General features: G+C 40.3%; 1 protein-coding gene across 3 annotated transcripts in view; it reads right to left on the bottom strand.

Annotated features, from left to right (window-relative positions):
- The window catches only part of Plppr5 (phospholipid phosphatase related 5), a 114,901-nt gene that overhangs the window by 40,215 nt on the left and 50,620 nt on the right, over nt 1–24,066 (bottom strand). For 2 of the 3 annotated variants that reach the window (NM_001305451.1, NM_029425.3), the window contains exon 3: nt 23,389–23,639. In NM_001305451.1, coding sequence (NP_001292380.1) covers nt 23,389–23,639 — 251 coding nt within the window. Of the gene's footprint in view, nt 1–233; nt 1,220–23,388; nt 23,640–24,066 lie in introns of those variants that run through there. The other variant, XM_006502235.4, reaches the window with a different exon arrangement.

Raw genomic sequence — 24,066 nt, 5'->3', positions numbered from 1 at the left:
TAGCTATATTAAATCTGTAGAGGAGAAAGAATAAATTTCATTGTCTAACTTTGTAGTCTAATTAGACAACTTTCGTTGTCTAATTTCGTAGGCAAGATAGCTCAGTACTAAAGGCATTTACCATCACATCTGATGAACTGAATTTGATCCCTGGAACCCACATGATATACGGAGAGAACCTCCACTTGTAGTCCATGGCACATGAGTTTGTATACACACATAAAATAAATGAATACATGTAAATTTTTAATTATGTAGCTTACAGGCTTGGAGCAGAAGGTTTTTATAATAGCTGAGAAGTCAAGCTTTAGCATCCTTTATTTCTTTAATAGTGTCAATGGACATCTAACAAAGATTACATCATCCCAACTACAGGATCTATGCTGTCATTGACATCCTTGAATGGGTAACATTAGCGAGTCTCAAACGTGAAGTCAGCAACAAGCTCCTCAGTGTTCAGGACCAGCTGGTACACGCAGTGACGATTGGAAGACGCTCAGTCACTCAGCTGCCCCCGGCACAATAGGTGATTGATGGCCTCGCTGGGAACAACAGCTCCTTCATCATCACCTCAGTCACCTTACCCTGAAGTGCAGCAATGGCTGATTTCACATGGAGAACATTTCTCTCTCTCACATAGCCATTCATATTGCACACATGGTCGGTCACTCATCCATCAGAAAGACAGAGTAAGAGAAACACGTTTGAAATGCTCTTGTCATCTCTCAAACCAGTATCATTTATGCTCCCCTTACATAATCTGTTTTCCACAAACCAAATCGAAAAGCGAAGTATAATTTGCATAAATACAACTTGCTATCTTCTTTATGTTCCTTATAGAAGAGAAAACCAGTTGTGACTTTTGAGGAGTTACCAAGTAAACAAAATGTATTTGATTGCTGGGGTTTCGATGGCTTCATCATCTCCAAGATGTGAAAGTATCTCAGTAAAAAAGAAAGGAATTAAAACCGGCATGCAAATGGCCAATTTGAAAAAGTTCAATCTTACAGAGAAATGGTACACTAGAGAATTAGGAAAATCTGAGGGATTTGTTTTGGCTTTTGCCGTCAGGCAAATGAAGAAAGTAAAACCCTAAAAAAGCTGTTAAATATGTCTATAAAAATGAAGTTGAATGTTAAAGACAAACCTTGTAAATGTCTGTTTCAAGCATCTCTGCACTATCCTTAGTTTCACCCGTAGTTATATCGTTAGGAGCTTGCTGTGTTCAGGAAAGAAATTATAATTATTAGCAATATATTTTGGTGTGTGTGTGTGTATGTGTAGGCCAATGGTCAACATCAGGTGTTTTCCTTGGTCGCTCTGCACTCTATCTTTGAGACATGGTCTCTTACTGAACCTGTAGCTCACTTATTCCATAGGTTGTCTGGCCAATGAATTCTAGGGATCTGCTTGTTTCTGCTCAGTGCTGGGCCTATGCTTGTGTGGCATGCATTTTACCCACTGAATCACTCTGTAGCTTCCAATTTATGTGATCTTCGAATGAACCATAATACATATTAAACAGCCTATGTATTATATAAAATAAGAAAAGGATACTTATATGGATGATTTAAATTTTGAGATGTTTTAAATTTTATAATTATAGGGAAAAAGATAAATAATATCTGGGAAGGACAAGTATATTATTGCAATAGGAAAAAGTGCATGTCATGAAGCCCTAATATAAGTCTCTGTCAGTATAAATGTTGGTGAACAAATAATTTCTAGGTTTGCCATCAGTCACAAAGTGCCAATCCCACTTTCATTTTAAATGGCATGGTAAATGTTCCAGGGTGCCATTTCAAAGGATGTCTTCAAATCGAGAGCCTGCTTCTTTCTACCCTAACTCATAACCATCACCGCATCTCCTTCTGGCTTGCTCCCCTGTGATGGTGAACGGCGATTGTGTGCTTGACAGGACAGCATGGCGGACAGCCCTACTCCATGTGCTGAGGTTCCGAACTGAGAAAAGGAGGAAAGACAGGTCAAGACAAGCATTCATACCTCTCCACTGCCTAACTGTGGATGCAGGAGGAACAGCTACCTTGTGATCCTAGGGACCATGCCTTTCCTGCTGTGAAGTCTGAACCCTCAAACTGAGCCAAAACAAACCCCAACTTCCTTCTTTCAGATCTTTGTTCCCAACAATAAGAAAACAAAGACAAAGTTATTTTCTTTTTAAATTTAATCACAAGGGGGAGCCTTCTTGCCCTTTCTCATGATGCCATGTTTCTTTCCCACAATCACCCCCATTCCCCACCCCACCCCCATGCCCAGGGATGTCCTGATCTCCTGATCTGGTTTCTAACTCACTTGTGTCTCAGGAAGGAAAGTGGGGAGTGTGGTCTCCTGTAACTGATTCTTTCTGTTCACCAGCTTCTACCTCAGGAATTGAAAAGCTTAAATTAATTTAGAGCATCATCCAAAAAGGTCAAAAGAAACTTCTGTACCCTTGTACCTCGGTTCACATCCCCAGACAAGTTGTAGCTACTGAGGACAGAGGATCATCCTGTGCTCCTCCTTTTATTATCCAGAATTTTGTTCCTGATGATTATGAACACGCTATCCTTTTTATACTGTAATGCTGTATCCCGTGCTTTCTGCCAGCTTAAAGGGGATAGAAATACCCTTTCCCTTTTCCCAGTGTTCTTAGCGTGGTGTTTGGCTTAGTAACTAGTTACTCATAGAAAACATTTCCAATGTACTGGAGGTGGAGTATGCACTATCTGCTTCATGTGCTGCTCTCAAATAGTGAAAACAACCCCTTGCAGTTGGTAACTAAGAACGATGCAGATAGAACACAGAAAGGTTAAGTCGCTCATCCAAGGGCTTAAGAATAGTGATTGATGAAGCATGTCCTCAGACTCAAGCTGTTGAGTGACAAAGTCCTGCTCTAAAGGAAATGATGGGTTCAGCACATAAGTCAGGGGCCGCAGCCTTCCCTCAGTCTTCAAAATGATGTAAGGCTCGAGTAGTCTTCAAGTGGAGAGAGGAACGGCCCAATGATTGAACTGGAGAACCTGAAAATAACTCAGTATGACAGACTGAAGGCTTGGTGGGTAGGACCTGTGGGTGAGTGGGGAAGGGAAAGGCAGGGAAAGAATCTGGAATGCTAATGGGGTCAGGCTACAAGAGGTTCTGTGTGTTAAGTGAAGGAGTTTAGATTTTCATTAAAAAGAAAATGAGAAACTATTAACGGGATATGAGAGGATAACAAGGGTGAATTCAATTTAATAAATGACTGTAGTTAATTGAGAAAAAATGTGTCTGCATTATGGAATAGGATATGATATTTTGATTTATGTATATATGAATAAATTTATGTTTGTATACATTAGAGAAAATGTGTACATATGTATACTTTATAGAAAATGTATACTTATGTATATATTAAAGAAAATTATACAATGTATACATTATAGAAAATGTATACAATTGTATACATCACCAAAAATACACACATTATAAAATGTATACATATGTATATTTTATAAAATGTATAACATATAAACATATAAATATGTATACATTAGAGTAAAGTTCAAGGTTAATAATTATCATATCAATAATTTCATCAGTTTATCTTTCTGTGTGAGTGTAAGTATGTGTATGTGCATGGCTGTGGTTTACAAAGAACAAAGTGCTCTGCCACTGAGCTACATACCCAGCCTTTTTTCTGTTTTTCATTTTAATACAGTCTCATTAATTCATTATGCTGCCTTTGAACTCACTCTGTAGCTCATTCAAAATACAAAATTGCTGCCTTCCTAAAAGTTCCCCCACCCCCACTGCTGAGCAGTTAGGGTTACAGGGCAAGGCCTGCAGAATACTTGAGATTTCAAATTTCTACTTTGGCTGAAGAGATTTCAAATGTTAGATTGTCATACTCTGAATATGGTTAAGAACAGAACAAATGTTTAGGAGCTTGGCTAAATGAGATGTTTTATATTTAAATAGGATGTGTGCTTGTGCCCGTAAGCATGGCTGAGGAGAAGATCACTGGTGAGCAGTGAGGCAGGGGTAAGCATCACCAATCTCACCTCTATTCTAACACAAGGTCTGCTGAGTGAAGCCAACAGACATACTAGTCCAGAAGTCTCTATTCCTATTCAGAGGGATAATTACATCCAAAAATCAAACCATTTGGTGTCCCTATCCATGCACTTCATGTTAATACTAATATGGCCACTAATAGTAAAAAAAAATACATAATGGATAAGCAAAATAAGCATTTGAAGATTAAGCTCAGTGAAGCAAAGCATTGTTTCATACTAACAATTTTAAATAGCTCAGTTAAAACAACTGACTATTCCTCAAGGACATGGAGATAATTATTTTGCCCCCTACTCTGGCATCAGCCACTTGTACAAGGTTAGGAATATAGGACACATGGAAAAATCACTGAAATCCAATAAGTACTTGGAAAACTGTTGTCAAAAATTTGGATCTGGGATGGAATTTCATGAGAAGAAAGAGAACATAGACAAAATTAATGAATTCCATCCTTCTTGCCTTTCTTCATCCCCTCCATCCCTCTTCCATTCTATTTGTCCCTCTTCCTTCTTTCACCTTTCTCTCCCATCTTTTCTCTTTTATTATTGCCCTCCCTCCTCCTTCTCTTTATCTCTTTATCTCTCTCCTCTCCTCTCCTTTCCTCTCCTCTCCTCTCCTCTCCTCTCCTCTCCTCTCCTCTCCTCTTCTTTCCTTTCCTTTCCACCTTATGGAGACATTCTTCTATCTTGGGGGACACTGAGACAAGAAGTTCTGTCTTGCTGACCCAAAGAAGCTATTAGTCTAAGAGAAATGATACATGTAAAGAGATTCATCACCAGGTTGGCACAGTGACCAGCAGGTAGTCTGAGCTGCTATATATCAAGAAGCTGACTCAAAATAAAGTAAAAATTTAAATATATAGATGATAGATGATAGATAGATAGATAGATAGATAGATAGATAGATAGATAGATAGATAGATGTTAGCTAAATCTATGTATATAATTAGTTGCTAACAATAATTGACTTATATGTCTTATAGTACAAACGATAGAGAGGAACTGCAGAAAATAGAATTCAGAGAGATCAATAGTCTTTTCTAGGCCCTAACCATAAAACCAATACCTAGCCTTACTGAGGTGAAGGGGGAGTGGGAAGAGGAGGAGGTAGGGAGAGGCACAAAGAGAAGAAGAGAGAGCAGGAGGGAGATTGAACGGGAGAGGCTTGCAGAAAAAAACTACCAATTTAGAGGAAGGAGAACTAAGCGGCTTCTTGTAACAAGAAGTTGAAAGATGAGGCCACAAGAGGAGAGTGTGGGATTTCAGGCAGAGGAAATAACTTTGTAGAATCTTAAAAAGACAGTTACAAATTAATTTACCTTAAGGGCAAGTCAGGTAACATTTATAAATGAGTCCAGGAGTCGAAAATCAGAAATAGCCAACCGCAACATCACAGCTTAAGGGACTCCACAATCCACTGGGGAAATAACCATCTGAGGCCAAGGAGAACTAGGCCCTCCTAGTGAACAAAGATGTCATCTCTCCCAATCGACACTATTGGGGAACATTCATCTAGGGTTTGCTTGTCACTCACATCTCAAGAATAAGTGACCTGAGAGTTTTGATATGAAATGTGTTGATTTTATAGCTGGCTTAATAAGTGTGATTTAGAAGGGTGTTATCTGCTAAACAACCGTGCTGGTTGGGCTTGGTGGGCACCATAAATTCATCTTAAAGTGGTGAGCAAGAGATCCGGGGAAGCTCCCTGGAGGGCTTATGATAAGTGATGCCACATCATTGAATACATTCTGCAATGAGGTCCAGTTTCTAAGGAAGATGGACAGGTACCTTTCATCATTTCTCTAGCCTTATCTCCACACCCATCCCCAGGATCTATGTCTTACCATGCCGAACTGCTCGCAGTTCACTCTAAGACACCCATGCACCACTGTGCTCTGTCATTTTATCTCATCTCCATCACTCCTGGGACTGGTTCAAAGTATCTCACTAAAAAGATGTGTTCAAATCTTAAGTCCAAGAACCTGTAAATATCTCCTCACTTGAAAAAAAAAGCATCTTTGCACATATAATTCAATTAGGAATTTCAGGATGGTAGCAACCTGGATTTTGGTTACATCCTAGTGTTTGAAAGAAAAGAAGATATAGACAGAAAGAAAGAATACACAGGAAACGTTCCCATGAATGTGCCCTTTGGTAAAAGGCTGTGAAAGTATTTGCTGTTGGTTACATTGGGAGTTCACCCCCAACTCCCATCTGCACCTGGTACTGGTCTCCCTCAGATCAAAGACTGAGTTTCTTGCCTATATATACCACCTCTGACCTCCTAAGTGCTCAATAGTTGCTTGTTAAACTAATTAATGCATAAGAGATTTGATGGTTGTTTCCAATGTTTCCAAGTTACCCATTTATTCATGTGGTTTTATTTTTAATTTTGTGTGTGTGTGTGTGTGTGTTTGCATGTGTGCATGCATGTGTGTTCATGTACTGTGGCCAGATTTCAGGAGTTGCTCAGGTCCTGTGAAAGGTGGGTTCTAGGGATTGAATTGAGTTCACTAATCATGGTGGCAGAACTTTTATCTGTTGAGCATCTCACCAGCCCTAATTTTATGACTTCTATTCTAATGAGGTGTGATTGCTGTAAATTGGTATAAATCAGAGGGAAATCAAAGCTATATGTTATGAGGTCTTTTAGAAATGTCTAGTAATGACTGAGAAAATGATTAAAAAAACAGAGACCGTGATCTGTGACTTTAACGAGAAGGATAAAAGACAGTGATTAAGAGATACTCCAGGGAAGAGTGAGAGAACTCCCGCCTAGTCAGACAGCAACCTGGTGTGACATGTCTCCTCAAGCAACCAAGTAACCATCTCCCAGTCAAGAAGCAAACAAACAAAAAAATAAAACTACATTTGGCTTAGTTTAGGGGTGTCTGTGTAAACGATAGAGCCTTCCCTTGCTTTGAAACTTATGTTTGTAAATTATAGCATTTAGGAAACAAAATAAAAGAATTTTTACATAGAATTCATCTGCTACTAAAACATGTTCCAAAACTGTTCTGAAGTTTGTAGAGAGGCCTCAGAGCTCTGGGTGTGCAGGTGGTTAGAGTGAAATGTCCATGACTGTAGGTCACTATAGGACTAGGTATATCACTGAGAGGGCCAAGCACACAGTGATGGAGGATAGCATGTCGAAACTAATTAGGGACTGAAAGACATGGAAAACAACATTGTAATCCAGCCTGGGTACTTCTGAGCATGGATAGACTGTAAGTGAGTCCAGTTTACATAGAATTCCAGCTGGTCTCTGTGTATGATGTGTTCCACTTCTGCAAGGTACTTCCACAATGGCATAAAGAATGAACATACTTGACACAAATAAATGCTATGTAGAAATTTGTATTAGTAACACATTCTAGCAATGATGGGGCCTCAAATAGGGCTGCACGAATGGAAATGGCATCTAATCACCTAGGAAAGATAAGTTCAGTTTTACTATTTAATCCTGTCTGTTTTCACTCTGTTTGTAATAATCCCAAAGTTCTAGCCTGAATAACAACAGATCTTTGTGAAATTAAAAGTGTCCAGTAAGAAAATGGTGTGGGAAAAGGCAAACCAATTACAAGGCAAAGTGAAAGCCCTTGTAGCTCTGCTAAAAATAAAGCAACTGAATGAGTGGGTGTGACTGTAAATCAAACCTAATAGCAAGGCCAATAAGAACACTTACATATTGCCAGGCGGTGGTGGCGCATGCCTTTAATCCCAGCACTTGGGAGGCAGAGGCAGGCAGATTTCTTTCTTTCTTTTTTTTTCTAAGAAGACTGTTGTTTATTTTATCTGAGCTGTTTGAAGCTGAGGACCATACTGTTTCAATAGCTGATACTGACACTTCAGGGCTGGTTTATGTGTTCATTATAAAAGGGCAGAAACAAAACCTCCAGACTCCTTCACACTCTCAAAGTTTACTTTGCCAAAAGTTATATTTCCAGGTGTGGCAGGTCCCCTGGCTTGGAACTAGTCAGTTGTCTAATCCAACCAAAGCCATGTGTATAGATTTCAATTTCTCTAGCTGTATGTGTATCAAAAGATGGCCTAGTCGGCCATCACTGGAAAGAGAAGCCCATTGGACTTGCAAACTTTATATGCCCCAGTACAGGGGAACGCCAGGGCCAAAAAGTGGGAGTGGGTGGGTAGAGGAGTGGGGGGGGTACGGGGGACTTTTGGGATAGCATTGGAAATGTAAATGAGGAAAATACCTAATATCAAAAAAAAGAAAAATAACGGGGGCTTGGGGGAGCATTGGAGAAGCTTTTTTGCTGAGAACCTTTAAGATATTGCAAGGCTCTAGTGGAATAGCCTATCACAAACATACACAAATGCAATGCCTTTCTGAAACTTTGATTGCAGTAAATCGCATACTTCTACCATTCATAGGAAGTGGAAATCTATACACATGGCAGGCAGATTTCTGAGTTTGAGGCCAGCCTGGTCTACAAAGTGAGTTCCAGGACAGCCAGGGCTGCACAGAGAAACCCTGTCTCGAAAAATCAAACAAACAAACAAACAACAAAAAAGGACACTTACATATATAACATTTCTCTTTCTTTCTCTCTCCCCCCTGTCTGTGTGGGGTATGTGTGTGTGGGTGTGGGTGTGTGGGTGTGTGTGTGGGTGCTTGTATGTGTGTGCTTTCTTTCACAGCCTTTGTCTAATGGGCTTACTGTGATGTCTTGTGGTATTACTAGAACTCCTTATTATGCCATGGCTAAGTGAGAGACCAAGGACTCTTGGGAAGAATCAAAATTCCACTTCAGTAACTAGAGAAACATTTATCACCCAAACAAAGGGTCCAAGTCAAGGAGCCTGAAATTCTCCACTGTGTATCCTTTCGTTTACTGACAGCATGGGGGCAGTCAGCAGGACGGGACCACTGAGAGAGTATGCACGAAGAGCATGCCGCTTTAGATCCTGATGCCAGTATGTACTTACTGCCTGTGTGACTTGGGGTCAAGTATTAAGCTCCTCGGAGCCTAGGTTTTCTCATCTTTAATTTAGAAGTTTGGTTTACTGCTATCTCAATGAAACACTTACCAAAAGGAAGTCAGGGAGGGAAAGGTTTATCTCATCTTACAAATCCTAGGTCATGTTCCATCATTGAATAATGTCAAGGAAATAGCTCTGGGCAAGGACCTGGTTTCAGGAACTTAAATGGCAATGGATAGATGGCACTTGCTGATTAGCTACCCTGGATTCCTCTGTTAACTTAAACCGCCTAGGTCTGATAACATTATTCACAGTGGAATGGATCCTTGTAGAGCAATTTAGTATTAAAGTATATGCTTTCAGGACATGTCCACATGCAAATCTGATGGAGGCAATTTACCAGTTAAAACTTGGTCTTCCCTGGCTTGTCTTAGTTTTTCAGAGGTTGACAAAAACTAACAGTGCCAAGGAGTATCTATGGCATGAGGCTACAAGAATTAAAAAAGAAAATCCACATGTGTAGCCCTGGCACATGTTATAAAAGGTAGCTACTTATTATTCAGCTAATCTTACAAATACAGTGTTTTTTTTTTAATAAGAATCAAATAGTGGCAATTGTTAGGTCTTTTTATGAATATAAAAAGATCATTCTAAACTTGGCTACTGAGAGGTCCAAAGCTGTACTTTGCAGAATGCTGGGGACATGACCAAGGAACTCAAGAATTCAGCCAGGGGCAGGAACCACCCATTCGCCAGCATCTCTAAATCCAACACAGTTCATCCATCCATGTTCTCAGGCACTATAGGGACACCTAGGGCTGTCCTTGAAATGGGTGTAAATCCCCCTCAGGCAGGATCTGCCACCGTCCATGAGACTGATTAAAAATGCTCCAGACAAAGTTAAAGAGCTGAAGCTGCTCAGCAGGCAGATGTTGGGGGTTATGTATCAATGTTTAAGTGTGTTGCTTTTACTACTCATGGTGCTGATAGAATTGGCAGGAAAATGCAAGCCTTTGATTTATTTAAATACCAGGAGCTATTTATTCAGAGCCATCGATCCAGAGCTTCAGAAAGGCATGGCCTCCTAAATCATGAGTATTTTCTCCTCTGAATTAGTATACTTAGAGATGTTAGATATGTTAGAGGACAAGGACAATGCATCGATTTAAAACTCAAAGTTCCAAATAATAAGCACTTAATAGATGGTTGCAGTTGTTTGAGCCAATCACCATACTTTCCTATGTCTAGACTACGTTGATGCCACGTTTAGCATCAAAGTAGCTTTACAATGATGTTCTTTAGTCTCGGGAAAACTTATGATTTGAGGTAAATATATACAAACAGCTACAAACCAAGGCTAATCCTAAACCCTGTTAAGTGCTACATTACTCAGGCCTTTGGGGATTAGGATATACACAGGGGGCGTGCTGTGAGAAGGATCTATACCAAGTGTAAGTAATAAAAGCTTGCAAAAATAAAACCCGCTGAATGTCTGCTGGTTTTTATTATTGCCATGCGCTGGTCATTCTAAATGTTATCAGTGAAACCATAGTTCTGCCCCCTAAAGTCTTTCAAGGATTGTAACAAACAGCAGTGTTTGTCTTTTGAAACAGGGTCTTATTGTGTAGGCCTGAATGTCCTGGAACTTGCTATGTAGATGAAACTGGCCCAAAACCCACAGAAACCAGCTTGCCTCTGGCTCCTAAATGCTGGAATTAAAGGTGTATGGCACCACACCTAGCTACAACTAGTGTTTTTAAAAGGTTACAGTAGTCTCCAACTCTCATGCCTAACTACCTTCCTACTCAAAACTGGAATCAAATGCTACTTCTTCAGGGAACACACACAGCCTTGTGTTTCTTACTGCAGAATGAAGTCAGTGCAACACTATAAACTCCTAAGGGTTTGGAGCAATGGCTCAGTTGGCAAAGTGCTTGCCAGACAAGCATGAGGACCAAATTCAGATTCCAAGCACCTGCATAAAAATTGCAGAGTGAGGAATGCCTATAATATAGAAACTGGAAAATGCCCTGGCACATTTGTGCCCAGAGTTTTGGAGACAGCAAGTCCCTATTGTTGCAAGACTATGGGGAAGCCAACACAACAGAGTTGTTGATATATAATCCCTCTAAGTCCTTATCTTTCTCAGATCAGGGAAAGAGACGGATGAAAAATCTGCAGTTGATTCTAAACTCCGTCACTCTTGACTCTACCTCTGAGTCTTCCCAGCAGAAATGAGAAACAGTTTAAAGAAGACCAAACCACAATTTGCCTTTCTCAATGATCTGGCCTTTAGTCTGTGAGTATGAGAAATGGTTGCTCTTGCCAGCTTTGCCAGCTTTGGGTGATTACTTATATAGAGAGATATTAAGTGTAATGTTGCTTTAGGGTCAAATAATTATTGTACTTCTTCCTGAGTGTTGATAGATACAGGTTTCAATTAGCACATTTTATTCCATAAATGTGAATGCAAACTCTATTGTATCTGGAAGTTAATTCAAAGAACGCCCAGCCACCCATTTATCCCTGGCATGTGGACTCAGTTATTCAGATCTGTCTGGAAAGCAGGCCGGTAAAAAGGTTGGGAATCTTCCAAGTGCTTTACAGCAACATTTAATGTCCTCAAGTCTCAGGTGTGCCATTGATGGCAGGTTTGATGGGAAACGAAGCACCAGTGTGCTAGTATGGCTATTAAAGATGAAAAGGGACAATTTGTGCATTTCAGTTCTTCCAATCTATGTGACTACTTACAGTACTTCATTATAGTGAAAATTTACATCAGTGAAAAAATTGCGACTATTCTGTTGGATAATTGCAAACCTTAGTTCATGTGTAAAATAAAGTATGGATATTCTTTCACACCTAAAAGTTCATATTTTCATATAATCATAACATGTATTCAAATTTTTATTTAATACTTTGTTGTTAACATGTTTTGAATAGACATTGTGTGTGTGTGTGGGTGAGGGTAGGTGTGCTTGTGAGTTTACATATGTGTTTCTGCATGGCTGTGAAAGTTTGTGTGCCAGAGATCCTCATTTCATGTCTTCCTCTCTCAACTCTCCTTAGATTTTGAAATGGAGGACCTCACCAAACCTCCAGCTTGCCAGTTTGGCTACACTGGACATCCAATGGGGTCCAGGGATCCTCCTGTCTTTGATATCACAGGTTACAGCTCGATGCTGTTGCAGCCTGACCTTGATACTGAGGACTGAACTAGGGTCCTCACCCCTGTTTACCCACTGAGCAATTCCCCAACCCATTTCTATTTTTATATATTGTTGATTTTTAAAATAAAAAACATATAAAGGATCCATAAATATTACCATCACATGACTATTATTTAAAAATAGTTTTTGATATAGGAGGGATGTTAAAAAATTATTTCCTTTTAATGTCAAATGTAATTGGTGTGCCACCAAGAACAGACAGATTGGTTTCAATCAGATTAGATAAATCTTTAAAGAAGAGCTTAATTTTCGTAGATATCAAGATTTTCTTTCTAACAAAGTACCTTGAGGCGACACTATGCCCCTCCTTAGATTTGGGAACAAAACACCCATGGAAGGAGTTACAGAGACGGAGTTTGGAGCTGAGATGAAAGGATGGACCATGTAGAGACTGCCATAGCCAGGGATCCACCCCATAATCAGCATCCAAACGCTGACACCATTGCATACACTAGCAAGATTTTATTGAAAGGACGCAGATGTAGCTGTCTCTTGTGAGACTATGCCGGGGCCCAGCAAACACAGAAGTGGATGCTCACAGTCAGCTAATGGATGGATCATAGGGCTCCCAATGGAGGAGCTAGAGAAAGTAGCCAAGGAGCTAAAGGGATCTGCAACCCTATAGGTGGAACAACATTATGAGCTAACCAGTACCCCGGAGCTCTTGACTCTAGCTGCATATATATCAAAAGATGGCCTAGTCGGCCATCACTGGAAAGAGAGGCCCATTGGACTTGCAAACTTTATATGCCCCAGTACAGGGGAATACCAGGGCCAAAAAGGGGGAGTGGGTGGGCAGGGGAGTGGGGGTGGGTGGATATGGGGGACTTTTGGTATAGCATTGGAAATGTAAATGAGTTAAATACCTAATAAAAAATGGAAAAAAAAAAAAAAGAAAATTTCTTTCATGCATATAGCCTATTGGATGGGAAGCAATGATCTACCACCAGAACAAAAATCATTGGGTATGGTCTTCCTGAGTGCCCTGACAGATGGTTTCCCAGCACATCATTCAAACTCAGTTGTTCCTGTGGCTGACATGGGGCAGATACAGAGAAGCATCTGCTTCTTTGGCCAGCCTGAAGGCACTAGGAGAGGTCGAAGCACTGACTTATGGCTAGCAATGATACCTTGGCTAGGTAGAAGCGCTGACTTGTGTGTAGCAGTGGTACCCAGACTAGGTAGAAGCATTGCCTTATTGGTAGCAGTGGTACCCAGGCTGTACAGTTCCAGCACTGTTCATCTCATCTTTCCTATGGGTTGATTCTTGCTGGCCTCTCTCTGGTCTCAGTGGCTCCCTCTCATTTGCTGAGATTAGTTTTTCATCCTGTCCTTTTACATTCTTTTTGCCTGACTCAGCCTGGCAAAATTACTCTCAATCAATTGCAGTGCACAGCCCCAACCAGAGCACAGAGTGGCATGGAATTCTGGAAGATTGTGAAGGCAATGGAACCATGGCAGGCTGAGTGGATGTGAAAGCAAAAGCACACAAATGAAACCATTACTACGCTTAGCAAATGGCAGAAATTTCTGCCCAGAGAAGAATTCACATGAATTAAGACGTGAACCTCTAAAAGGGCAGTCATAAAATGAAGGCAGTATCATAGCTAGTCCCAGCAGTCAGAATAAAAATGCCAAAGATTAGGTGACTTAAACTACAGAAATAGTTTGCACAATTCAGGAATTTGGAAGTCTAACAACCACGGTCATGTTCTGAAGATAACATTCCTGTAGGCTGGAATATGGCCAGAGTGCTGCTGCATCCTCTCAGGGTACAAGGAGAGAGGAAGAACCCACTCTGGTTCCCATTCCTACAAAGGCAGTAATTCCATCTTGAAGGTCCACTTTTATGACCATACTATGTACCTGGAGTAGCATGAGTTACAAACAATCCCTGTTTGCAGAGAAACTTTCTGTAGCTTATCACCTCTGTACAGTCATCTATGCTGCATCAAAGGCCATATTGAATCTAGTTGAAGACTTTTTAAAACACCCCTGCAATACAGGTTACACTGTTCTTTCCCTGATTCCTACATTGCTCTTCTACCCCACAATGTGATGGTATATCCAGATGGATCTTTGGGGGGGGATTAAGATAACAAGGATAAGAGAGAGGACACAATTCAGCCTATATTGCAGGAGGATTATTTTAAAAAACCTTCAACTAAAATCTAAAGGGCTTTGGATACATCATATAAGATTGGGAGGGATAATAAGAGCCAGCTCCAAAAAGGTTCTATACAAACAGGGAAGTACTTAAAACTCATGCTATTCCAGCACCTAGTGTGGGGTAGATGAGTGGGGGAAGCTATATTAAGAATCTTTTTTAACAAGCACTTTGAACTGTCAAGGTCAGCAATACAAAGGCACTGAATTAAAACAGTAGGAACATGGATAGGGAAAAGGAAAAGTCTGGAATCCAGAGATAGTTCAAAGGTGGAAGCAACAGAATTAGTCAGACATCTGGACGTGGGGGTGCTGGAGAAGGAGGGGTTCAGAATGGCTCACTTTATTACTGGGTAACTGGGAGGAGAAGAATGCTAATCATCAAGTCAGAAGACACACACAGCTAAGTTAGAGCAGTGGCTGGGTTGATTCTGGTCTGGGAAATCTTAGGTTGAAGGAGCTGGCGGGACACTATCTACATAGATATTTTTAGGAGTAGAGCTAAAAGAGATAGGGAAGAGATAAGGCCCATTGAGAGTGTTTGGACTTCGTTAGCAAAGACATTGAAGTGGGAAAGCTTGCCCTTGGAGACACTCAATAGCCTGTTCTTTTCGGGCAGGTTGATGGTTTCCTGACACTTCAGTAAGGCATTTGCATGGGAGAGAAAAAAAAAAAAAAACCCTTCTGGAGAGGATAAGATTTTTAATTCCTTAAAGTGAGGGAAGCCAATACAGAAGAAAGATGAAAAGCACCCTGGTAAGCAAAGAGCCCCTGGTTCATGGAGAAGAAAGCTAAGACCAATCATCCTTCAGTATGAACTTTATTAGGGGAGAGCCTCATAGCCATGTAGGGCTCTGTGATCTGTCCTTGAGATAGGAGAGCGGTTAGGAGGGATAGAACATCCTATGAGAAACAGGTGCCTAAAGGCAAAAAGGAGTTTCCTTTGAAAACGTGGAGATATGCTTCATCATGAGCAATAGTTTAAGGAGGGAGGGAGGGAGGGAGAGAGAGAGAGCAAGAGAGGGAGAGAGAGAGAGAGAGAGAGAGAGAGAGAGAGAGAGAGAGAGAGAGAGAGAGAGAGAGAGAGAATGGACTGCATACCAGGGAAAGAAACAAAAGAGAGAAGAAAGGAGGGAGGGAAGGAAGAGATTGTGTGTGTGGGGGGGGGGATGGGGCATGGGGGCAAAACCTGTGATCTAACTAGATCATGTGGTGAAGAAGTGTAAGTTTGTCTTTCTAGAACTTTCTTTATACATGGATAGCTACTGAAATTAATGGACAGCTAATTGTGCCACTGTTAGTTGTTTGTTTTGATAAAGGTGATTTTAAGGATATATTTCTCTGCATTGTCCATAATCTAGCAATGCTAAGTACCTATGTAGAGGAAGAAAGCAGCATACACACTGTGTGAAAAGTGCTCTGCGCTGCAAGCCCTTGCTAATAATAATAATTTCATGCCTGAGATTGCTATACGATTATAGAGGAACTTCTGTTTGTGATTTGAAGCCCTTCATTCCACATCCAAGATTTTCCTAAAATGGCATAAACAAATAGTTCATGGTAGACTGTGTTCATAAGAACACAACCTCAAAAGTAATGAAACAGCAAAGGATCTGAGAAATTGCTTCTATTTGAGCTATAGTTTTGGGTTCAGTTTGATGGCTGAAATTAAAGTGCTATAAGCTGTCCCTGGATATTGAACCACTTACATGCAAATACATTTGATGTGAGGAAAACCTCATTAGATTGAGCTTCATGCTGGAAATCCCTTGTTGGGCAGTGCCTTATAAAGTATCCAAAAGAAAGATATAGACAAGTGGTAGCTTTCCAGTAAATGTAGCTGGGGACAGAGGTTGGAACTTAATCAAGAAAGCTGAATTCTATAGTGACTGATGGACTTGGCCACATGAACAATGATGTCTGTCAGTGATGGTGTAAGAATCCCAAGGCACACTCTGGGTACTGCTCCAACTGCAGCTGGTGCTCTGGAAAGAACATTCAAGGGTCTCTAGCATCTCCAACCTTGGTCTCAGCCTGTGATGATTCCAGGCCATGGTAGCTTAGATTCCTAGCATATTTCAGGTTTTGGAAATGTCACTTATATACTCTTTGAACTCGGTCTCATGAGCACTCGGGATCTCAGTGTTCAGGAAGCTGGACAAATCCAAATCTTCACTGTCTGAAATCCTGTGACCATCTTCTCTGTCACACCATTTTGAAACTTTGTCACAGGTTTAACTCAGTGTAGAGAGTGATGCCAAGGTGCCTTCAAGGATGCAGTACACATATGTGAAATTGGGTCAAAAGTAATTGGGTGAGGTGCTGCTTCTAGGCCAAGTCGTTTTCTACCTACATATCGTTCATAACTGGAACCATGGAGTTTCATTACAAATCCTTTCCTCTCTATTACTCTCTCTGCTGCTTAAATCTCACATTTTCCCCATATACCCACGTACCTGAGCCCTGAGTTCTTGCCCTAGGTATTGTTGTGGTTTTGTTTGTTTGTTTGTTTGTTTGTTTGTTGGTCCTTGCCCTTGCTTCTGCTTCTATTCCTGATGTTTCTTTTCCACTCTCTAAACCACATCCAAGCTCAAGAGCAATCGAAGTGTAATTCACTTCTGAGGGACCCATCCTGCTGCCTGTCAAAAGTGGACAATGTGTGGCACTCACCATCACTCCCAGACAGACTGAGAGTTGTAACTCCTTCACTCCGTGCCATGCTCAGGGCAGATTTATCTAGGTTTTAATGAATCCTAAGCACACCTAAGCTGTTTCTAAAGACCCAGGGAAATGTACTAAATTCTCCTAAAACTAGAAACAAAACAACAAAAGCTCAAAGGTTCAATAAAACTTCCAATAAATACCTAAAAATGTCTTTTTCAGCTTGGTGATGGTGGTGCATGCTTCTAAATGCCAGTACTCAGAAGGTAGAGGCATGCATATCTCTGTGAGTTCAAGGCCATCCAGAGTAGGTTCCAGGTCAGCCAGGGCTATACAGAGAAACTCTGTCTCAAAAACAAACAAACAAGAAGCAAAACAAACATCCTTTTCATAGTAATGCTGTCATTAAATACAATTTTGAAGATTTATATGGTGAAGGAGTCCCAAGGAGGCACAGTGCCCAGTGCCCACAGTAGTTACAATGCAACTCTCCCTGCCGTACCCTGTCCTGGGCTGCTGAGACCTCCTTTCCTAATGAGAGTACCCAGCTTACTGCAGTCCCCAAACTGCTCTGTTAACTCCTAAGAAAGCCCAACATAGGAATGTCTGTGACATTCTTTTCAATATTTGAAAAAAAAAGCACAGTGAATACGGTATTCACTGATAATAAGCCCACATGCTCTAACTAAAATGTCAGTGCTCTTTGCTTTTAGCCAGAAACAAGTCAGCTGGCAGCACTGGAGAGCCCAGATTGCTCAGAGGTTCTGACACACTGTTAATGCAGAAACTCCTGGGATATGACTGAAAAGCCAGATACAATAAAAGAAGTCCACATGTCAATCATAGAACATACAAATATATGTCTTATTTCTAGAAGCCATGAAAAACAAAAATGTGCAGAAAAATAAGCTTCAGTTAGTGTATTTTTAATCATTTACTTAGCTGTTTATCATCATAGTACCCATTTATGTAATTTTATGTGTGCAATTTCAGAACAGCATTGTTATTGTTTTATTGTTAAGAATACCCATTTAATGTCTCTTCCCAAGGTAGCGTAAGAGATTGTATATTAGATAGAAAATTTTAAAATGCCAAGTTCAAGAAAGAGAATGGAGAAAGGAATATAAAATGACTAAAAGGTCCCATAACAACAAATACATTGGAACACAGAGGGCATTTCCTGCATGGCTTTTGTCTTTTCTCTCACCTTACACAGTAACACTGAACTGAAAGCTGACAAGAAAAATGTCAGTCGACTAATAATGACAGTTGTTGACACCAGTCATGAAAGTCATACAGCATCGAACTGACCGTATGTCAGGAAATAATTTTGATATGCCTGAGCAGACACTTGATCAAATTTGCTCCAGTGAAAGATGAAGCACACACGGACCTGATGCACTCTAAGATTAAATTACTCTTATACATGTAAGTTTAGAGGACAGCTTAGTGATGGCACCTGGATCTCACCAGACAATGAAGATGAATAAAGAATGGGAGCCCAGAGTGTGTGTGTTCTCCCCTATCTTCCCCCTTAAACATGATTTCAGATCTCTCTTATGAATCTAATAGGGTGTGTTCTTCTAAACCTTGTCTCAGCATTATGTGATTTGTGGTTAGTATACAGGAGGTGCTGTGAGATCATTACAACAGAAGATTGTACCAAGGGAGGGAAGGGAACTGCCAATAAATGGCCACTAGCACCAAGGACAGAGGCAAGCTGTCCACTGTTCAGAGAAGAACTGGTAAATCATGTAACGGCCACAAATTCCTCCTTTGGCATTATATCCACTTTTAACAATCTATTTGGACAACTCCTCCATCTGCAGGTGCTGTGTGATTTCCTGGATAGATAGAGCATCGTGATGAAATGCCAAGGAAACCAGGAACATAAGCCTCCAGGTACATTAAAGTTTGGGGCTCCAACGTTTTGGAAGGTTGTGCTGAGACACAATCTGGCAAGTTAAGCAAGAAAGACCTCACGGGAATGAGAGAGGCCCACTTATTCCAGTTGCACCAACTGAGGCAAACCCTAGCTGACTGCTGAGCTGACTCAGACCCAGGAAAGAAGATGTTTCTGTCTCCTAGCTTTAGAGTGAGCCACACAATGGAAATTAAGGGCCAATGATTTAGCCACCATGGTTTATTACTTCTTTTTAAAGTTCTTAAATTTTTATTTTAGATGTTCGGGTGTTTAACCTGCATAAATGTCTATGTACCCTGTGCATGCCTCGTGCCTGAAGAGGCCAGAAGAGGGCATCAGAATTCCCTGGAGCTGGAGTTATGGGATGGTTATGAATCACCATGTGGGTATTGAGAATTACATTCAGGTTCTTACACTCTGTGAGAGCAGCCAATGCTCCTAACCACTGAGCCATCTTTCCCACCCCCTTATTATAATTAGTTTTATGACAAGAAAAAATTAAGGTCATATTTGAAGGTTACCAAAAAATCTTAGAGCATGCTTTTCTGTTTCAAATTGTATGGGTGTACCAGAAATTCATCAAACATGGTCTTTCGATCTTAACTTTGAAGGTTTTTTTTTTTTTTTGCTTGCTTGCTTTTAATTTGAAAACTCATGACCAGAAAGCTAAATTTAAAGATTATTCTAGTAGAATTTAGCACTCAATTAGAAATTTGAGAACTGAGGGTTAAATAACTTATGGATTATTCCCTCAACCAGGGAAACTAATAGCATTTGTGAAAAATAGGATTAGGGATTTTTCCCTCTATAACTTCTTAGTAAAGCAAAAGAAATATCTACAGTCAAATTATCCCTGAAAGCCTTAATTTAAGTCAGATCCTAAGAGAGAATTCAAATTCCTTGGTTTATGCTAAGCCACACAGTGAAGCATCAAACAAATATTCCTTAGTTCATTTTCAAATACTGGCATCACTTTATTCATATGCGTTCACATATGACCTAACATTAAGAAAACAAATCTCTACACCAGATCATGAGATGATTTTCATAAAGAATACTGCTCAGAAGGCCATTCTTTCCTAAATACCTACCTGTTAAACTTCTGGCAATCGTTCTATGGGGCCAAATTATTTTGAAACACCCAGCTTTTTTATTATGAAATTTTCCCAAGGTGTCACTAGTGAATCTGGGGCAAAATACATTCGTATATAAGTTCAAATATAATGGCAAACCCTGACTGGAAATCCTGTGTTTGCAGCAGGAGTTATATTCAGAGTTGCCATAGCAGCCACCCACATTCTCTCTCACACACACAAAGGGGCGGTGAGGAAAGAGGAGAAAGCAGTTAGCAGAGAACAGAATCTATTGTTGAAAAGACAGAGGTGCCTATCATCGTAATTACAAGCAGGGATCCTAACTCTGTCTGAACAGTATTTAATGATAGAAGATGTCTTAGCACAGGACTGCTCTCTAATCTCCTTACCCTGTACCCTCAGCTTTAAACTGTAGTGGATGAGGAAGGAGTATTTTGGATAACCATGACCAAACAAGAGCTAGCAACATTTAGTGTTCCTCTATTTGAGATATCTTGAAGATCTTCATCACCAGGAAAAGCTATGGTTCAATAGATCTGAACAAAATACTTTACTCTCTCAGTATTTCCAGCTATAAATGGGTGAAATGAGTAACAAGAGTTACGCACTTTTAAAAATCCATTATACATGATGAATTATTAAACACAAATAATCATGAATAGATGCTAACGTTTAGTAACATGTTAAAAAAAAAAGTTGTCATGAGTGAGTAAAAGCAAGGCCTGAACCAGAATAAGTGCTCAGTAAATGTCTGCTAAAGTCATTATAATTAATTATTATTTATAAAGTATGTAAGTTTTCATTGTGTTAATGTGCTAAGGTTTCTAAAATAAATACCTGCAGGTGGTCAGCAGAATAGAGGTCTAAAATATAAAGATTCTGTTACATAAGAGCCAATGCATTGTCCTGTAGGAATGTCATTCAAGGACAATTTAGGATACTAAAACATCTAAGTATTTTATTCTAGTTGCATATTCATCACCACTGACAAAGCCTGGATTCATAGAGAAATCTATCATCTATTAGTACTCAACGAGGGTGCAGTCTCTGGGTTCTGAAAGCACTCTGCAATTTCCCTTCCATCATTGTTTGATCACATATTCATGTGCAGATATATTTAGAGTCCCTATACAGATACAAAAAGTCAACATCAGATTTAGATGGAGGCAATAGATAAAAAACTGCCTCATGCCTTGTGATTCACTCCTTTAAAATCTTCCTGGTAAGCCTGGGTGCTGCATATTCCAGCCGAGGAGAAGCCTGCAGTCAAGCAACTTGGTGAATAGGAAAGAATGTGCCTGTAAGCACATTTCATTCAAGGAAGAAAGATACCTCACAATGTACAGGAGAATGCAAAGCTGATAGGTTGAAGAAACTAGGGAATTCAAAAACGTATTTGGGGAGCAGAGTGAACAGGCACGAAGGGAACTGTAACAAATATTTTTACATCAGTCAGCAGGAAGTAGCATACAGAATGATGGGGTAAGAATGAATCCCAAGTGCTATACAAATTTCCTTGATAGCATCACTTTTAAAGAGCAGGCAGTGAGGGGCACAATTATCATGGTTCATAGGCTTAAAATTAGGTCTCAGTCCAAGACTTGAGATGCTAAAATGGCGATTGCCACAAACCTGAGGCTACCCTAAACTGCATGGTGGATTCTAAACCAATCTGGACAAAATGCTATGTTGAAAAAAAATAATGAACCACAGCAATCTAAAATGTGTACGCTGTAACCTCAAAATTTATCTTGCACTGGAAATGTTATGCACATTGGTACATTTTTTTCCCTTTTAAGGTTTTCTTCTACCTAACAATCTTTATTTCCAGCCTTCTAGAGAAATATCACTAGGTAGTGCTAGAGACTCTCTATGCTTTTAATGGCTGTCTGACATGATTATATTAGAAACACTCCCATCGTCGAAGAGCTCCTGGAGTATAAAAATAATTCTGAGCTTTTCCAAGCCATTAGAAATAATCAAATTTGCTTCCAAGCTGGGCCAGAGTTTTTATTTTTATTTCTTTTAACAATTTTTTTCTTGTTATGTTGAAATCTGGAAGGAGTAGATCTTGAAATAACTGAGGAGAAGGAGCCCCACAGACTTCTGAGCTCTCTGAACTTCCCACCACAGTTTGTGGAGAAAGCCATGGAGAACAAGTTTGTAAGTTTGTAGTTCAGCCCTACAGCTGCACACCCACTGTTGATGGTGGAAAAGCTGAGGACACATGCTGGGGTCAAGAACTCTCTGCCAAGGCTGCCTTCCCTCATCCCTGCTGTCAGTAACAAGCAACTGTGATCGAGCACCCTGTCTTCAAGGTCTTAGGATGCCAACATTCCGAGCCTGGATCCAACCACCAACATGATGGCAAATACCCACCAATAAAAGGAAAACATAATATCCAAAGTTATTTTTGTTAGTTTTATGAGGAAATATTAAAGTACCAATGCAGATATTATAATGATATAATTACGAGTAACGAAAGAGCCTCTTGGCCTGCTATTGGGCCTTAGTGGAAACTGAACATTTGACAATAGGACACCAAGTTACTATGCGACCTGAACTACCCATCATGAGCTGGGTACTATCAGACCCTGCAAGTCATAAAGTGGGACGCGCACAGCAGCAGTCTATTATCAAATGGAAGTGGTATATACGTGATCGGGCCAGAGCAGGTCCTGAAGGCACAAGCAAGTTACATGAAGAAGTTGCTCAAATGCCTATGGTTTCTACTCCTGTTACAATGCCATCTGCTGCCAAGCATGCGCCTATAGCCTCATGGGGTGTTCCCTATGATCAACTGACCGAAGAGGAGAAGACTAGAGCCTGGTTTACTGATGGCTCTGCACGTTATGCAGGCACCACCCAGAAGTGGACAGCTGCAGCATTCCTTCTCCACCAGCACCAGAGAATCTAAGAGCTTGAGTAGGCAGCCAGGAGCCCAGGCAGTTCTCTAAATTACACCATTACAACAATTGCTGAGGAGCAAATTTGTTTCCATTGAGTCTTATTTAATAAAAAGATAAACATATTTACTAACAGAAATTCCTATGGCAATATTTTATTTTATGAAATCAGCAACCCACACATGACCTTAAGAGAGCCAGCTGAGTTAATATTATCACAGAACAACCAGCAATGATTAGAAATAGATTGAGCCAGGCAGTGGTGGCGCACGCCTTTAATCCCAGCACTTGGGAGGCAGAGGCAGGCGGATTTCTGAGTTCGAAGCCAGCCTGGTCTACAGAGTGAGTTCCAGGACAGCCAGGGCTATACGGAGAAACCCCGTCTCGGAAAGAAAGAAAGAAATGCGTAATTACCGTCAGATACGTGGCAGCGTAGACACTCAGGGCAGCTTCCTTGGATGGGAATGTTTTCCGTGCTCGCATGATGAGGTCTGGGTTGCCTGTGCATGCTTCCTCCCCACTGATAAACTGTGTGTACTGCTGACATCCGAGCGCTGTGTAGTTTGGCTTACACAAAGCCAGAAAGTGTGGAGCTAGGTTTCCTGTAACCACTTGCCCAGCATTTACAAAGATATCTGTAGCAAACAGTCCAAATGCATAAATTCCTGAGAAAGAAAGACAACAAACACTATTAGCTTTCTTTTTTCTTAAAAAATAACTTTATTCTATAATTTGCCAATATGAAAATATTTTAGAAACTGTACCACATTCCATACATGCATATTCTCAGTTCTTTACATTTTACTTCTCCTCAGTTTCTTCCTTGGCTTTCTGGCATCGTTAAGGGTGTTAAATTATTTAACATATTGAGCTGTCTACCACTGGCTACATTTTCATGCATGGCAGGTTTGTAAGACATAAAATAAAGGAAGAAAATATATTCTGAGACTATGTTTGGGTGATGCAGGTTTTTAAATGAAGAGACAGATCCCCTGAGAGAAGGTATTTGAACATGTTTTACTAATGTTAGCAATCTCTTTTTCTTTCCCCATTTTTGACATTTATTTTAAATCACACCAACATAAAGTTAAA

The sequence above is a fragment of the Mus musculus genome, chromosome 3 (genome assembly GCF_000001635.26).
Source record: "Mus musculus strain C57BL/6J chromosome 3, GRCm38.p6 C57BL/6J".
In the NCBI taxonomy this organism is placed as follows: Eukaryota; Metazoa; Chordata; class Mammalia; order Rodentia; family Muridae; genus Mus; species Mus musculus.
The sequence above is the reverse complement of the archived record's forward strand: the minus strand, read 5'-3'. Positions and strand labels throughout refer to the sequence as shown.